Source organism: Crocodylus siamensis, chromosome 5 (assembly GCF_052110815.1).
Source record: "Crocodylus siamensis isolate JL-2025a chromosome 5, ASM5211081v1, whole genome shotgun sequence".
Lineage (NCBI taxonomy): Eukaryota > Metazoa > Chordata > Crocodylia > Crocodylidae > Crocodylus > Crocodylus siamensis.
Genome location: NC_143399.1, coordinates 203,741,756 through 203,757,738, shown reverse-complemented (window position 1 = coordinate 203,757,738; position 15,983 = coordinate 203,741,756). Strand labels below are relative to the sequence as shown.

At 48.1% G+C, this 15,983-nt stretch overlaps 2 protein-coding genes across 5 annotated transcripts in view; one reads left to right on the top strand and one right to left on the bottom strand.

Annotated features, from left to right (window-relative positions):
* Positions 1 to 217: 217 nt before the first annotated feature.
* JMJD4 (jumonji domain containing 4) lies at positions 218 to 14,410 on the bottom strand. The gene is made up of 7 exons (XM_090047962.1): positions 14,236 to 14,410; positions 11,349 to 12,053; positions 8,034 to 8,199; positions 5,534 to 5,659; positions 3,463 to 3,730; positions 2,251 to 2,397; positions 218 to 1,384 (listed from the first exon to the last, which is right to left on the bottom strand). The coding sequence occupies exons 2-7, from the start codon at positions 11,611 to 11,613 to the stop codon at positions 1,073 to 1,075; spliced, it is 1,284 nt and encodes a 427-aa protein (XP_089904088.1). The 5' UTR covers positions 11,614 to 12,053; positions 14,236 to 14,410; the 3' UTR covers positions 218 to 1,072.
* Positions 14,411 to 14,517: 107 nt separating this feature from the next.
* The window catches only part of SNAP47 (synaptosome associated protein 47), a 41,393-nt gene continuing 39,927 nt past the window's right edge, over positions 14,518 to 15,983 (top strand). The window contains exon 1 of one of the 4 annotated variants that reach the window (XM_090047957.1): positions 14,518 to 14,596. Coding sequence is in view for 1 of the 4 variants with exons in the window: in XM_090047956.1 (XP_089904082.1) it covers positions 15,546 to 15,552 (7 nt within the window). In the remaining 3 variants the exon portion in view is untranslated. Of the gene's footprint in view, positions 14,597 to 14,720; positions 14,763 to 15,534; positions 15,553 to 15,983 lie in introns of those variants that run through there. The other 3 variants (XM_090047959.1, XM_090047958.1, XM_090047956.1) reach the window with 3 other exon arrangements.

Below are 15,983 nucleotides of genomic sequence, written 5' to 3'. Positions count from 1 at the left end.
AAGAAACAGCCAGCAAGCAATTTAGTCATCTTTTATAATTAACGCAAACTTAATATGATCTCTCTATGCTGCTTTCCCAGTGCTTTTCACTGAAGACAATAATACTGGGGGTAGGGTTGCTTTCTATTAAGTGTACAACTTCAACTGCAAGATACTGATTAAACCATGTATACAATTCATATTTGAAGGAAGGTTCTTAGAAGAATGAGATTTTAGCCAAGGTATTTAAATATTTTAATGTGCAGTTTTAGAAACATAGCAGCATCAGTGGCCACCTATGGCAAAGATTGAGGAAGTTTCGATCAATAATTTAAAAACTAATCCCTAAGACTGGAGTTTGTTCACAGAAACACTGGTTGCAACTACATTTCCACACCAACTCTTTAGGTGCAAACTGCTAACAGCAATAAGGATGCTTTTCAGTTTTATTGAAAATGCTTGTTCTCAGTGCCATGCAGACATTTTAATGTGGTAGCACCAAATTTGTGGTTTGTGCTCTGAAATCATGCAGAATTTCCTATCAGCCTGTTTAAAACCATTCCTCCTCCACTAGAAAAATAAGCTAAGGCTGCATCCAGCCAGCCATGATGAACTGTCTTTGCTTAGTTTTCTAAACTTTTTTTTTTTTTTAAAACTTGCTGTTTTTTAGTTGATTAAAGCTCAGAGAACAACTTTTGCTGGATATAACATGCATGCTTTGAATGGCGTAGACAAGTTAGAGAGTATATCTTCATGTGTGAATGACTCAAATGGATGAACAGTGTAGATGGTAAATTCTAAGGACCCATGACCCTAAGCTAAGAATACAAAGCAGGAAGGCAACTATTTGTCCTTGAATGTTCAGTTGAGCCATTTCTATCTTGCGCCAACAGAGTCTGATCCTATGGACTTCCTTACCTTCTTGAGAGTATGTATAGTGTGCCTTGTATCCTAATATACTCCCTTTCCCTAATCTCCATTAAGGCTTATTGTGCTTAAACTGTAATAGCTGTAAATACAGGTATTTTCTGCTTCCCCTACGTGCCTCTGTTGCAACAGGTGCATTTTACAAATAGCTGAATAAAATAGGAAACTATAACAGAGCAGTGTCTATGGCTGCTTTCAAGTGGTGAAGTAATGCCTCTGGAGGTGGGGAAAGAGACTTGAGGTCCAGTTTCTTGAAATCCTCATTAGCGCTCAAAGAAGTTAGCACTTCCACAGTCCTCTTTAAGTCAAACACTGAGTGCAGCATGCCTAGAGTGGAGATGGCAGCTTTGGGACTGTTCTTTGCTAAAGCTTCGTCATCCAGGACACTTTTCAAGGCTGAAATCCTGTTCTCTGCAATCACCTTCAGGAAGTTGTAGAACTCTTTGTAGTCTATGCCCGTGCAGCTTTTCATGATTACCTAAGGAACAAGCCACGCTAAGCTTAAATGCCTCCTTTTTAACTAGAGCAAGAGTGAAAACAAACCCACCCTTATCAAGGCAGTAAGTGGCTGAAATATTTATGGTAACCACATTTAAGCCTTTCTCTTGTGGTTTCCTGCTGCCTAGTAAGAGTAAAATGTATTGTCATGGATAGGAAATTTGATTATTTCCAAATGCCACAATCAATTGCCGTGGTGCTGCCGGCTTGTTTCCATTCTGTTGTATGTGTTCACTTGCCGGAGCTGCTCTCTGCCAGCTGCAGAGTAGTTTCCTTAAATAAGACTTCCTCCACCTTTACAGGCTGCTTCATAAAGGTTTTTGGAGCTTTGGATAGAGAATATCACTCAATTACAGTTATTCCTTCTCAAAGCGGCACTTGCAAAAGTAAGACCTGCTGCAGCCAGTGCTTCTAAACTGGTCTTAAGCAGCACACTCCATTGGATCTCAAGGGATTTTAACATCGTATTCAAGCAATCGTCCTGCCTAGGGTTCTATAACATCAGCTTTACTGTTCCCAAGGGCAATAGATTTCAAGCAGGGAAATGTACCACTGACTGCCTTTCATGAAACTTGACTTAACTAGTAATGAAAAGGTCTAGAAATTGGATTGGTGGGCAAGGATCAACACACAAAACTTCAGCTCTGTAGTCACCTATTCTGAAATGAATGGTGCAAGCACATGTGCTTGCACAAGTCTCTAACCATCAAACTGACTTGCTCATGCTGTTTCCCAACTTGGAAACAAGCATAAACCTCCGAATAGGAACCAGCATAAGGCCCTATCCGTCTTAAAGCTGATAGGGACCATGCAAAGTGGCGTTCATAGTTTGACCAGCTGTTATACCTGACATTGTAGGTGCCAATCATCCATAGTCTCTCTCCATTCACTAATTTCCCGTTGGACAGCTGCCAATTCATCCTGCAGGAAGCACCACATGATAGCTACGTTGCAGCCATTCACCCAGTTGTGATTAATGGAAATGGTATCCTCCTGCAAGACATTGTGAATTTAACTAATTATTAACCTCAGCCTGTGAGTGTGTGCACACAGAGTGCAGACACATGAAATCCCACCCACTATCCCTCCCTCAGTGAGTGGAATGGCCCCTGTAATGTCAAAGCGACTCGCTCATCTTCAAAGACCATCTCTTTGTTAAAAACCTCCTGCCCACATTTCCCCCTGCTCAGGCTTCCTCTCTGACACTTGGTCTTTGCACTATTTCTTCCCCCTTCCTGAATACAACCAGAACCAATTGTGTTTTGCTGTAAATCTATGTATTAAAAAGAGAAGTGTGGTTTAAGTTAGCTAATGTGCTGATGTTTGCAAAACTCCTGGGCAGTGTAAGTCAGGATATATCTAGACTACATTCCTCAAGGAAGGCAAGGTGACACTTTATAGTTTAACTGATTCTAAGTCTTCCAGCTATGGTTGCATGGGCCACATCCACACAAGTGTGGGCATTTGGCTACCCGGGGACAACTAGCAGTGGGACACCTTGTGCTGCCACTACTTGTTCCCAGGGAACGCCTGTGCCATTTGCCCTCTGGCGCGCAGCAGGTTACCTTGGGTGGTGTCAAGGACGCCGGCCTCAGCAGCCTTAGATAGGGTCCTGGGGGCTTCCTGGGCTGCAGCAGTGGTGATCCTGCCGCTTGGAGCCTGGCTGGCAGCTGGAGTGCAGCTCTGGCCGGCTAGACTCTGTTTCTGAGCAGCACACACTGCCCCCATGCGTGCTGCTCCACTTTTTCTTTATGCGGTTGTGACCCCTGGATATCCAGGGGTCAAACCTCCCTCCAACCCCTGCACTGCTTCCTTGCAGTGTGGAGAACAGCTGAACATGCAGTATGTGCACCAGTGCCACATACCACATGGCTGAGCTTGTCTGGACACAGCTATGGGGCTCAGCATGGGCTAATTTAACTTCATGGTGAGTGCATTTCCCCTAGTTCTTGCATACTACCTGCTGCTCTTCTGCAAACGCGATGCCTTAACTGCCTAAAGAAACTCTTCAGAGGGTTTCAGGAAGCATGTGGCTGCTGAGGGTCACAGTTATCTTACCAGGTTGTAAACCTGATGATGCCATCCACTAGGGATGAAGATGATCTCTCCTGCTTCCTGTATGACTTCAACAGGGGGGGAGCTTTGGGCACAGCGAGGGTAAATGCTGCTGTCATGAAGATTAGGCGCAGTGATGTCAAAAGGCAAGTTACCATGGCGATCTCTAAGGTACTCCTCCTCCTCTGGAGGGTAGAGCAGCCATTTCTTTTTCCCACAGATATTGGCTGACCAGCTGTAGGAACGGAAGACGTCTGCATGAAATGGAGTCCTGTGGGCCAAGACAGAGGGTTCAGCAAACTGAGACAAAACCCGTAAGCAAATTCAAAGCTAAGAGCATTTTCTGGCTTCAGACAGATCTCCAAAATTCTACAATGCAGCTCCCATGCACATGGCCTCACCACTGAGCTAGACAAACAGGAGCAGAATGCACCTACAAGCATTTGTCCCACGACACGCTGGAGGCACAGTGTAGACATGCAACTCCTATCACCTCTTTGTTGGTCAAAACCAAGTTTAAGCACCCTCTCCCCTTCATACCCACCCTTTCTCCCTGCTGAGAAGTTTTCAATCTAGATCTCAGGTCATTTGAGGGCAGCAGGTTCTACAGTATAGGTTGAAGCCAATATGGAAAGGGCTGGTTTATCACCAGTGAACAATACAAAGCTGGACTTTGTTTTGTACCTACAAAGCACTTAGTTAACTCATCAGCTCCCTCGTGAGGCTTTTGCTGGCCCTACACGCTCAATACATGAAAGGCTTCAATACTTGAAGCAAAGGCACTTCACTGCTGCTCAATCTCTGTGCATTTACTCAAGCTGCTAGGATATTCAGTGCAGAAATCCTCACTTGTATTTTCCTCCCCTGGATATGTCAAAGCTGCAGGTCTTAATGTGAAGCGCAAGTTCTAACTGCTTTGTGTGTGCTTGTATTCTAAATCAGTCGTGTTGATAGTTTCTGTTGTGCTCTGCTTAGGCAAATCTGTTTTTTCTGAGGAAGGACTACAGTTTGCTGCTTTTTCCCTATTCACTCTCCATTTTTTTAGCCCCAGTAAGATGTAATGGTACTATGGTGCACTTCCACTGCACAAATTGTACACTTGGCTAGGATAGGCAATCTTACTGGTGGCACTTAGTTCCTTCTCTCTGACCTCATTTCCTCTTGTGCTTTATACCCGCCTGTTAGACCTTGTCTCTACTTTGTGTTTTTCAAACTTTTTTGACTCCAGGTGTTGCTGGAGAATGATGCTCTTAGCTTTCAATCATCTTTTGACTACAGAAATATTAGAGAGCCATTCCTGTGTGACAAAGAACTCAAAGTCCATGACAGATCAAAATGCTTTTGATATTCTGAATTCCCATTTAGAATCTCTGGCCTTGCCCAGATGAGCGCGGTCGTTTGCTTCCCTGGGGACAAGCAGCAGTGGTACACCTTGTGCCACTTTTACTTGTCTTCGGGGAACTATGGAGCATGGTAGATTACCCCAGGTTGGGTAGGTGAAGCTGGGGCCAGCAACTGTCTTGGCCCCAGCAGCCTTACCTGGGGTCCTGGGGCCCCAGAGAGCTGCAGCCGTAGTGTTATTGCAGCCAGGAACCTGGCCAGCAGCTGGAGTGTGGCTTTGGCTGGCCAGGCTGTGGTTTTGGGCAGCACATGTGCACCACCCCAATCTTTTAAGGTACACGTTTTTTGACCCCAGGATCTCCCAAGGTTAACACCCCCCCACACACAGACTGCAAGGTAGCAGCACGGGGAATACCTGCATGTGCGGTGCGTGGCACCACATACTACATGTCCAAGCTCATCTGGACACGACCTCTGGGTTTATCTTGTGAATTATATGTAGTTGTTTGCACAGTGAACAGTACAAATATGCTATGGCACCCTTAAAAGGATCCTGTGCCACTCTAGTTAAGAACTACTGCTCTGCTTAGATTAAGTTGCCTTATTTTATGTTGTGTTGCACCCAGCACAATAGCCCTCAGCGGTGATGGAGATTTCTGGATGCTACTGGAATGCTAATAATAACACCTTTTGAGCAGTACATAAGAATGAGGAGAAACAAAGGTACTTTTACCATGACCCTTTAGGTCCCATGTAGACAAAGCGATAGTCATCCACAGCTAAGGCATCCCAGTATTCATTTAGCCAGTCAGAAGAGAAGTAGATAGGGATTGTATAGACATCTTGCTCTGGGAAAGCTCTTAAAAAAAGACAAAGCAAAGAGTTTCAGAGGAAGGCAATCTTCAGTCAGAATTTCAGCTTCCCAGTAGTTAAGAGTGCTAGACCGGTGTTGGAAGTGGGTCGCTGATACCTTACTGTCATCTTCTTCAAGTCAGTTAACAGTCCCGGGTCCTCTATCTGCCCACCCACATGAACAGGGGGATGGTCAACCATTGTTTGCAGAACATGGAAGGAAAAGTACTTTAGAAAACAAGTGTCCTCCCTCAGTAAGAAGCCTCTGTGCCTAGTCATTTGTCCAACTGAGTCACCTCCTAGCAGATGTATATGAAGCCAAAGCCAGTTTATAGATGTCCTGACTGCCCCTGAAGAATTATATCAGTTAGTATGCTGCTGCCTCTTGGCGGTCTTAAAAAGCTGTTTTTTACAACCAACCAGACTCTTCATAGCAAAGCAGAACCTCCATGTCTATAAAAGTAGATGCAGGCCAACAGGAAGGCCCTGTCTAGATGCTTATCCTAGAAGTCCCTGCCACTGCAGACAGGGCCAGAGAAACAGGAGCCACTTTCAATGCAGCAAACTAGAATCGGCGGCCAGAGTCAGCCAGGGAGGAAGGGAAGCTACAGCAGGGGGAGAGGAGCACTAGAGGTGCGGACAGCATGAAGAGGGGAGCAAGTGTCCAGATTCATAGATTGTAGAGTCAGAAGGAACCACAATGGATCATTGTGTCTGGTCCCCTGTCTCTGGCAGGAAAGAGGACCGAAGTCAGACAACCCCAGCTAGGTGTCTATCAAGCCTCCTCTTGAAGATCTCCAAGGTAGGTGATAGCACCACCTCTCTTGGCAGCCCATTCCAGATTCTGGCCATCCTTACTGTAAAAAAAAAATTCTTCCTAATGTCTAACCTAAATCTGCTCTCCACTAGTTTGCACTCATTGTTCCTAGTTACTCCCTGGGATGCTCTGGCAAATAGCGCATCACCAATTCCCTGTTGTCCTCCCTTGATAAACTTATAAGTGGCTACAGGGTCTCCTGTCAGGTGTCTCTTGTGAAGGCTGAAGAGATCGAGATCTCTCAACCTCCCCTCATAGGGTCTTTCATGGAGGCCACTAATCATGCAAGTGGCCCTCCTCTGAACCCTCTCCAGATTCTCCATGTCCCTCTTGAAGTGCAGTGCCCAAAACTGGACACAGTGCTCCAACTGCAGCCTGACCAATGCCACATAGAGGAGGAACATCACCTCCCTCCATCTGTTGGTCATGCAACTGCTAATACACGACAAGGTGTGACTGGCTTCGTTGATGGCCTCGTTACACTGGTGGCTCATGTTCATCTTGGACTTAACTATGACTCCAAGATTTCTCTCAGCCTCTGAGCTGCTGAGGAGGTCATCCCCCAACCTATAGGTGTGCTGAGGATTCCTCCTTCCTAGGTGGAGTACCTTACGTTTATCTTTGTTGAACTGCATCTTACTTCATTCCGCCCATTGATCCAACCTGTCCAGGTTGGCTTGTATCTGTTCCCTGCCCTCTGGCGTGTTAACTTTGCCTCATAACTTGGTATCATCTGTGAACTTGAAGAAAGTGCTCTCCACACCCTCATCCAAATTGCTGATGAAGATATTTACACCGGTCCAAGGACCGAACCTGGTGGAACCCCACTGCCCACCTCCTTCCAGGCTGAGAACAACCCATCCACCATCACTCTCTGGGTGCGGTCCCTAAGCCAGTTAGAGTCTGCGTGTGGCACTTGCAGGCCACTAGCCAGATGGGTCAGCATTCCCCACCTCTCTGGTTTCACCTAGAGCCATGCTGACAGGTCAGCAAACACTCTGCCCAGCTGGGAGCACCAGCCCCCTGACATAGCCACAAGACCACCAGTGCAGCCCAGGATGCATGTGAAGGCTTGCTTCTCCACTCCTCTCTGGGGAAACGGGAAAGAAGCATCCAGGATGGGAAGATGCAACAAACAGAAAAGGAGATTTACAATTAACTTTTTCAATGAAAGGACAAAAGTGCTTACTTCACTTAGGTACGGTTAATGGCACAAATGATCCCGACATATCTTTTCCTTGTAAACTTTTACCATAAGCCAAAGGCCAAAATGATAGCCACTGTGACATCCCTGAAGTTGCCCCTGGGATATTCACACAAAAAGACTGTGAGAGGGAGATGGGAGGTATCCAGGAGACACTGTCTTTATAAGATGTGTCTCACACTATGAGAATGGTTGGAAGAACTCCAAGAGGTGTGGTACCTCAGTGTAGTGCAGCAGTAGTATTTCAGTGGACAGCTGCTAAATAATGACACTACCTACAGTAAGGAGAGAGTAGTGTAAATGAGTAAGAAGTTTACTGTTGTGTTATGGCATGCAGAGGGAATCAAAGTGCTCTCTTACCTGTACAAGTGCCAGTCTTTCAAATAGAGGCACCCCCGGGGTGAGGAGTAGTTACGTGCAATGTGTTCTTTCCAATAGCTAACATATTCTTTGAAAGGGATCTGTTCCTTTGGATTGGCATTGTACTCCTTGACCTCACAGTTGGCAACAGGTACTACAGCCTCCCCTGAAATGTAAACATTTTGGGGGAAAAAAAACAATTGACAGCAAATCTAAAACCTCCTGTATTTTGCACCTAGGCTGCACCTGTGGTAGGTGCTGTATAAATATATATGAAGACACGGATTGTTTCATCCATCTCACTTCCCTGAGATCAACAGCATTATTTATATCATGAGTATCGGAAGTCCTAACAATGCTTGCAGTAGTGACCTTTCAGCAAGTCTTACCAAGTAAACAGGACCGGGAATGAGATATGGGTTGCTGAAAAAAATTATGACTCTTGCAGGATAGAGTATGAAGATGCATGATAGCAGGAGTCTAATTCTCTCCAACTCACATAAACAGACAAGCACTTGAGCATGTGTAGGACAATTCACAAGTTTAAAGAGAAGCAGTTGCATAAATTACAGTAGGACTGTCCAACTTCAGAGGCCAGAAGGCCAAATGCTGCATAGGTTGCAGGCCCACAGCCCAGGCAGGATACACGCTGCACAGACTTCTTGGGACCCCCCCCAACTATGCAAGTCTCCCTGCTACCATCCACCACCATGCGGGCAATTCCTGCCCCCTCCAGCTGCTGTCACCAGATCCTAGAGCAGTGCAGGAGCAATGGGGGCAGCAGGCAGGAGTCCAGGGGCCACACTAAGCCATTGTGGGCTGCCAATTGGACAACTTTGAATTACATGATGGAACGTAAAGTATGTGAAGGTGGTGTCACATGTTCAACTTAACACTATGTGCAGTTAAAATGGGAGCAAATGCATGCCCAAGCAGTTTAGTATGTGTTAAGTGTCATCCAGGCATTGCAAAGTTGCTCCCTTTCAGACAAGGATTATCTAGCATACTTTCATAGTTTCTAGGGTCGGAAGGGACCCGAGCAGATCATCTAGTCCGACCCCCTGCCATGGCAGGAAAAAGTACTGGGGTCAAACGACCCCAGCAAGATGTGCATCTAACCTCCTCTTAAACACTCCCAGGGTAGAAGCCTGCACCACTTCTCTGGGAAGTTGGTTCCAGACCCTAGCCGCCCTGACCGTGAAGTAGCGCCTCCTGATGTCTAACCTAAACCTACCCTCTGCCAGCTTGTGACCGTTATTCCTGGTCACTCCTGGCGGTGCTCGGGGGAACAGCGACTCCCCCAGTGCCTGCTGATCCCCCCTGACTAGTTTATAACAGGCCACAAGATCCCCCCTCAGCCTTCTCTTGTGGAGGCTGAACAGGTTCAGGTCCCGTAGCCTCTCTTCATAGGGCCTGCCCTGTTGTCCCCTGATCATGCGAGTGGCCTCCTCCGGAGCCTCTCCATGCGGTCGACATCCCTCTTGAAGTGTGGCATCCAGAACTGGATGCAGTACTCCAGCTGCGTCCTGACCAGTGCCGCATAGAGGGGGAGGATCACCTCCCTGGACCTGCTCGAGATGCATCTGTGGATGCATGACAAGGTGCAGTTGGCCTTCCTGACCGCATTCCCACACTGCCGGCCCATGTTCATCTTGGAGTCAATGATGACCCCAAGATCCTTTTCCACCTCCGTGCTGACAAGAAGGGAGTTCCCCAACCTGTAGGTGTGGTGCCGGTTGTTCCTCCCGAGGTGCATCACCTTGCACTTGTCTGTGTTGAAGCCCATCCTATTCTTGTCCGCCCACCCTTGTAACCTGTCTAGGTCTGATTGTAGCCTGTTGCATCCTTCCAGTGTGCCCATGTCCCCCCACATCTTAGTGTCATCAGCAAATTTGAACAGGGTGCTTTTTACCCCATCATCCAAATCACTGATGAAGATGTTGAACAGTGCGGGCCCGAGGACCGAGCCCTGCGGGACCCCACTGCCCACATCCCTCCAGGTTGAGAAGGACCCATCCACTACCACCCTCTGGGTGCGGCCCTCCAGCCAGTTGATGACCCATTTGACTGTGTGGGTGTCTACACCACAGCCCCCCAGTTTCTTAATGAGAATGGGGTAAGAGAGAGTGTCGAAAGCCTTCCGGAAGTCCAGGAAGACGATGTCCACTGCTACCCCTGCATCTAATGATCTGGTGATCTGATCGTAAAAGGCCGCCAGGTTGGTCTGACAGGACCTGCCACTGATGAACCCGTGTTGGTTGCCCCTAAGCATGCGGTCCCCTGCTGGCCCCTCCTGGATGTGTGCCAGCATAATTTTCTCAGCTTGTCTGGGATTGAGGTAAGATTAACCGGCCTATAGTTTCCCGGGTCCTCCTTCCTGCCTTTTTTGAAGATGGGGACCACGTTGGCCCTCTTCCAGTCCTCCGGTACCTCTCCAGAGCACCACGAGTGCTCGTAAAGCCGTGCCAGGGGACTTGCAATGACCTCGGCCAGTTCCTTTAGAACTCTAGGGTGGAGATCATCAGGGCCGGCTGACTTGAATACGTCCAACCCCTCCAGAAGCTCCCTAAATAAATCCTCGCTAACCCGTGGCCCAGGTGTGCCTCCCCCGGGGCCTGAGGGGGGCCCAGCAGGGAGGTGGCTGTTCTGGTTCCAACTTAGGAAGACGGAGGCAAAGAAATCGTTAAACATATTAGCTTTGCCGTCTGCTGTGATGACCAAGTTTCCCATTGTGTCCTGCAAGGGCCCCACATTACCCGGGACCTTCTTTTTGCCCCCTATGCATTTAAAAAAGGACTTATTGTCCTTAATCTGGGAAGCTAGTCCCAGTTCCATCTCTGCCTTGGCCTTCCTAACTACCCCATACATCCCCGAGCAACTGCAGAATAGCCCTCCCTGGTGATGACCCCTTCTTTCCATTGGGTGTAAGCCTCCTTTTTAGCAAGGAGACATTCCCGGATGCTTTTGGTGAACCACGGAGGCTTGTGTGCTCTCCTGCTCCCTTTGATCCTTGTTGGGATTACCTTCCTTTGGGCTTGGAGGATCGTCTCCTTAAGGAGCGACTACTCTCCTTGGACACCTGGCTCCCCTCCGGGACCTCAGCGCTTCTCCAACTATCCTCTAACTTCATATTAACACAACAGGCCAGCAATTTGCAGCTGTTGCAAGTGAACGTCTGAGTACACCCTTCGGACTCATTTTTTTTATTCCTAGGCTTAAAAGCCTGAAGTAGGGTGCAGGGGGAAGGAAAATTACTAAAATCTTTGTCATTTTTACATTCAGGATAATTATGAATATATTAAGAATGCAACTTACCAAAGGTCTGTAGGAGGTAATCAAAGTTTGGTTTTCCATCCCGGGTAACCCAGTTTCTCCTGCTGCCCCAGCCCTCTGTGAATTTAGATGACAATATGCAAGGATGGTTGGGAATTAGATAATCCCTGAAAAAATCAGAGTAGTTGAATGATTCCACCTTTTCAATGAAGTCCACGTGTTCTCGGGGCTTGCAGGCCGTGCCACAAGAGGCTCTGCTGCGGTCATGAAAGTAGGCGGTGGAACAGGCGAACGTTGCCCTGTCCATTCAGATGATGTTGCTTTTCCAGCACTTAAATCAAAAACTGCCGACTGGACAACGTGCAGAGATGCTAACGAAGCAGCACAACTGACTGCAAGTCTTTTCTGTGTGTAAAGACTAACAAATACTTGATCTGAGCCTTCAAGAGGCCAAGAAGTGATAAATAAAGTCCAGTTCCAAAATGTAGCTGCAGCAAAGGCCTTAACCTTCCTTGCTGTGCCTCACCCTACAGAGCTAGTGATCTTCTTCTGTGTTTTTTGAGGTTCAGGGCCACCTGGAATGGATCTGGAATAGATCCATTTACCCACCTGTCACAGCAATGGGAGTCCCCTGCCAGCCTGTTGTGTCAGCGGTGGAGGACGACCAGCATCTTGCCTCATGTTCTCTTCGTGCTCCTGCCTGGTGCTGTCCATGGGTACCGAGTGTAGGTGGCCCCTGCGCTGTACCTGGAAAGGAACCGCAGGCATGATGACCATGAGAACATCAGAACTGCCATTTACTTGTTCAGACCCAGTGGCAGGACACTCTAGGTGAGGGCATGCATCCCTGATGGAGAAGCTTATACTGTCCCCTGATCTCATGAGCCAGAGACCTCAGCATGTGGGTCCTCAATAGAGCTGTCACCATCTGTCATGTTTTATGGACACTCCCAACATCTGTCCTTTCTGGCAACAGAGGAAGACCCATGGCATATGCCCACCTGGAGTGCACCAGGCTGCAGCTCCTTCACCCCCTCAGGAACCTCTTGCTGAAATTCTCGTTGCACTACTCCACACACTTTTTTTCCTTTTTTTATGCACTCCCTATCCATGACCCCACCAAGTCCCAGGACCCGTTAAAAAAACTCCTCCTGGCCCTAGCTAAGCTAGCCCTCTGTCTCACCAGGGAGGAGGCTCTGGCAGAAGGGGAATACAGGGCTGTTTTCCTGTCCCTCACCCACATACATCTCCAGGCAAACTTTCACTGGGCAGTGTCCCCTTGTTCCCTGGATTCATTCGAGGGCTAGTGGGCACCGTCTGGTGTGGTCTGCTCAGTGTCCCTCCTTGATGCACTCATTTTTAACCTATGATTCTCACTCCCATCCCTGTTTGTTGTTGCCCCAAGCCATCAGTGACATGCCCTTAGTGGCCCCATTGCCAAAGGGGACTTACAGTTCTACTTGGTGGGCTTTGGCCCACATCACAGAAGGGCATATGAAAAAGCCTGTTGCTTCTCAGCCACTCAAAGGCTCAAAACAAGTGCAGTGGCTTCTTAACCTGGCAGGGGAAACACCACGCATCTGTGTCCAAGAAGGCAGTTCTCCTGAACCGTATCACAGGAGAATTGCTCTTTTGGCGTGGTTCGCTACCTGCTGAGGCGCAGCAGCTTTAAGCCCTGCTTATAGAAATGGGAGTCTCCTCCCTTGCTGGCTCTGAAGACCTTATGGTTAAGGGCAAGCAAACCTTGGGGGCATCCAAACCCCAAGCTTGGGACTGCTAATAGGATACCCACCAAAGGTTTTGGAAACATCTGAAGCCCCTGGTGCGGGTGGAGGATGTTTGCAGGTTAGTATGGCCACTTATGGGTCTGGACTCTTGGATAGGGATTTAGTTTGGGCAAATTTGGCCTTGGATACAAATTTAGAAAAGAAAAAGTCTGTCCTTTATCTGTACACATCTCTGGGCAGAATTTCACTGGGCAGCATCTACTGGCTTTGTGGACTCATTTGAATCCTAGACAGTGATGGTGGGAAGGGACCTCAGGAGGTCACACCTAGTCCAACCCCCTGCTCCAAGCGAGACCAGCCCCAACTCCATCATCCCAGCCAAGGCTTTGTCTAGTTGGACTCTCCATTCTTGCAGGTTTTTAAGACCCACTATCTCTCTGGGTAACCTCTTCCAGGTTTTTACTACCTTCCTGGTGAGAAAATTCTTCCTAACATCCAACCTCAACTTCCCTTGCTGCAGCTTGAGCCCATTGCTCCTTGTTCTGCCGCTGAACCAGTGGGGTCCAGCCACTGCGCCCTACCTGGTGTCCCCTTCCTGTTCCCTTATTCACTGGTGACATCATAGATTTCATAGACATTAGGGCTGGAAGAAACCTCGTGAGATCATCGGGCCCCAAAGGGACCTCGCTCCCTTCCCTGTTTTCTTAAGATTTCTCTGTGGAACTCAATCGCCGTGTCCTTAACAACCTCTGAACTTAATGGCTATACACCTCAATGCTGATAGTTTCCCCAGTGGGTGTGTCAGCCCACAGCTCCCCCACTTGGAAAGCAAAAGGCCAGCGTCCATAGAGGAAACTATCAGCACGTGTGCAGAAACAACAATAACAACATAACGAATAGCAATAATAATAATAAACAGCAATAATAAGTAACAGCAATAATAAATAACAATTCATCTTAAAATTTCACCCCCCAAAATGCTTTTTTTGTGGATTATTTTTATTTTGTGCCCCAATCTCACTTGTTTTCAGGGTTGTTTTTCCCCGATGCACAATAAGAGACCCCCTGATAATTGGGGGGGGGGTCTTTGTGGGCGCTGGGTAAACTGAGGCAGGCTCAGAGCCCCCCCCCCCCCCCACTCGCCCCCCAACAGCCCCTGGGGTTGGGGAAGGGGACCCCGTAGCACCTTTCCAGTCACCCACCTGGTCTCGGGGGTACCCGGACGCCATAGGGCGGCGCACTCCGCCCTCCAGCGCCGTGCACCGCTCGCGCCGCCGCCTGGAGCCCGGTTTGGGGGAGAGGAGGGGAGAAGAGAAGAAGAGGTGGCTCCTTCCCGCCACCTCGTGACTGGCCCGGAACAGGCGCCGGGCGGAACGCGATAGCACCGGAACCCCCGAGTGCACCGCGCGTTGCAGGGGGAGGAAGCAACGCGCTGGCGGACCCGCAGCGGGCCAATGGGAGCGCGCGAGGGGCGCAGGCGCAGGCGGAGAAGGACGCGGCGCCCAGTCTACCTGCCTACTCTGGTCGGCGCCGGGTGGGCGCAGGGGAGGCTGAGCGGCGGGGGTGAGTGCGCGCGGCGCCGCCCCCCGCGGGGCAGGGGTGGTTCGGTCCGGCAGCCCTGTGCACCTGTTGGGGTGGGAGGGGGGACGTACTACGTCCTCCCGCGGGGGGGGGGGGGCGGCTAGAGGTCTATGAAGCTGGGCAGCGCCGGCCGCCGGACCCGGGACAGGTGAGCACAGCCGGGATGAGTTCGCCCGCGTTAATTAGGATCACTCATCAGAATGGGTAATTATGAAATAATTAGGGTAACTGATACGCAGGGATTCTGATTTAAATTTAAAAATCCCCAAGTTTTGGTTTAAAAAAAAAAACCCTCCAATTTTTGGGGTTGAATCCCCCCCCCCAATTTTGGGGTTGAAACCAAAATTAAAAAACCCCCTCCAAACCCCAATTTTTGGGTTGAACCACCCCTCCAATTTTTGGGTTGAAACCAAAAAAAACCCAAACCCAATTTTTGGGTTGAAGCAAACAACCCAAACCTGCATTTTTCTATGTGTAAAACAAAACACCCCTATATCTATATCTTAGTGGTGTTTCATTTTATTCTTGGAAAAATGTGGATTTTGGTTTTTTTTAAACCAAAAATTGCAGTTGTTTTTTTTTTAAAACAGAGACAAAACAGGATCTGTGCTAATAAGGGTGGACAATTCAGAAGTAATTAGGGTAATGAATAAGGGCGGGCATTTCTGAAATAAGATGATTAACAAGCCTGGATAATTGTGGAATGATTGGAATAATTTTTTGGAATGGTCAATTCCAAATTAATTGCTTGGAGCAGAGGGTTGGACTCCTGAGATCCCTTCCAACCCTCCTTCTCTAGGATTTGGATAATTAATTAGCATGGTCAGTTCTGAATTGAGCAGGGTAATGAATCAGCCTAACAAAGTATGTGGAGACGCACAGGAGTTTATAAAATAGTGGCAAATGAAGTCAGTAGAGGAGTCCATGAGGAATGCATGGTAAGTATTAGAATAAAACTAACCAGCCCCTGTTGTAATGTCTCCACCTCATGTATAGGGAATATATTAGAATACAGTAGCATAATTTAGAATTAGAAGAATGTATTAGAAGAACAAATGAGTAATGTAAAGGGACTTTTAAAATACTAGAAAAAAATAAATAAATGCTTGGATGCTTATCTTGCTGGGATCCACTGACCCCAGCTGACATCTTGCCCCTTGGGCCAGGGGGTTGGACCTGATGATCTCGTGAAGTCGCTTCCAGCCCTAATGTCTATGAACTCTATAAATGAGAAGGCATTGGAGCAATTGATGTATTTAGCATAAAAGTATATATTAGGACACGTGGGGAAATATTTATTGAGTGTGCCAGGAGCCTTTTTATTTTAGGGATGCCATAGCCCAGCACTGAGTAGTTAGTGGGCATTGCT

Coding starts and splice junctions, on each gene's coding strand:
- JMJD4 (XM_090047962.1), bottom strand. CDS start 11,613: ATGGACAGGGCAACGTTCGCCTGTTCCACCGCCTACTTTCATGACCGC. Junction 3,731..5,533: donor ATGGGACCTAAAGGGTCATG/GTAAAAGTACCT, acceptor CTTGGCCCACAG/GACTCCATTTCATGCAGACG. Junction 2,398..3,462: donor ATCATCAGGTTTACAACCTG/GTAAGATAACTG, acceptor AATGTCTTGCAG/GAGGATACCATTTCCATTAA.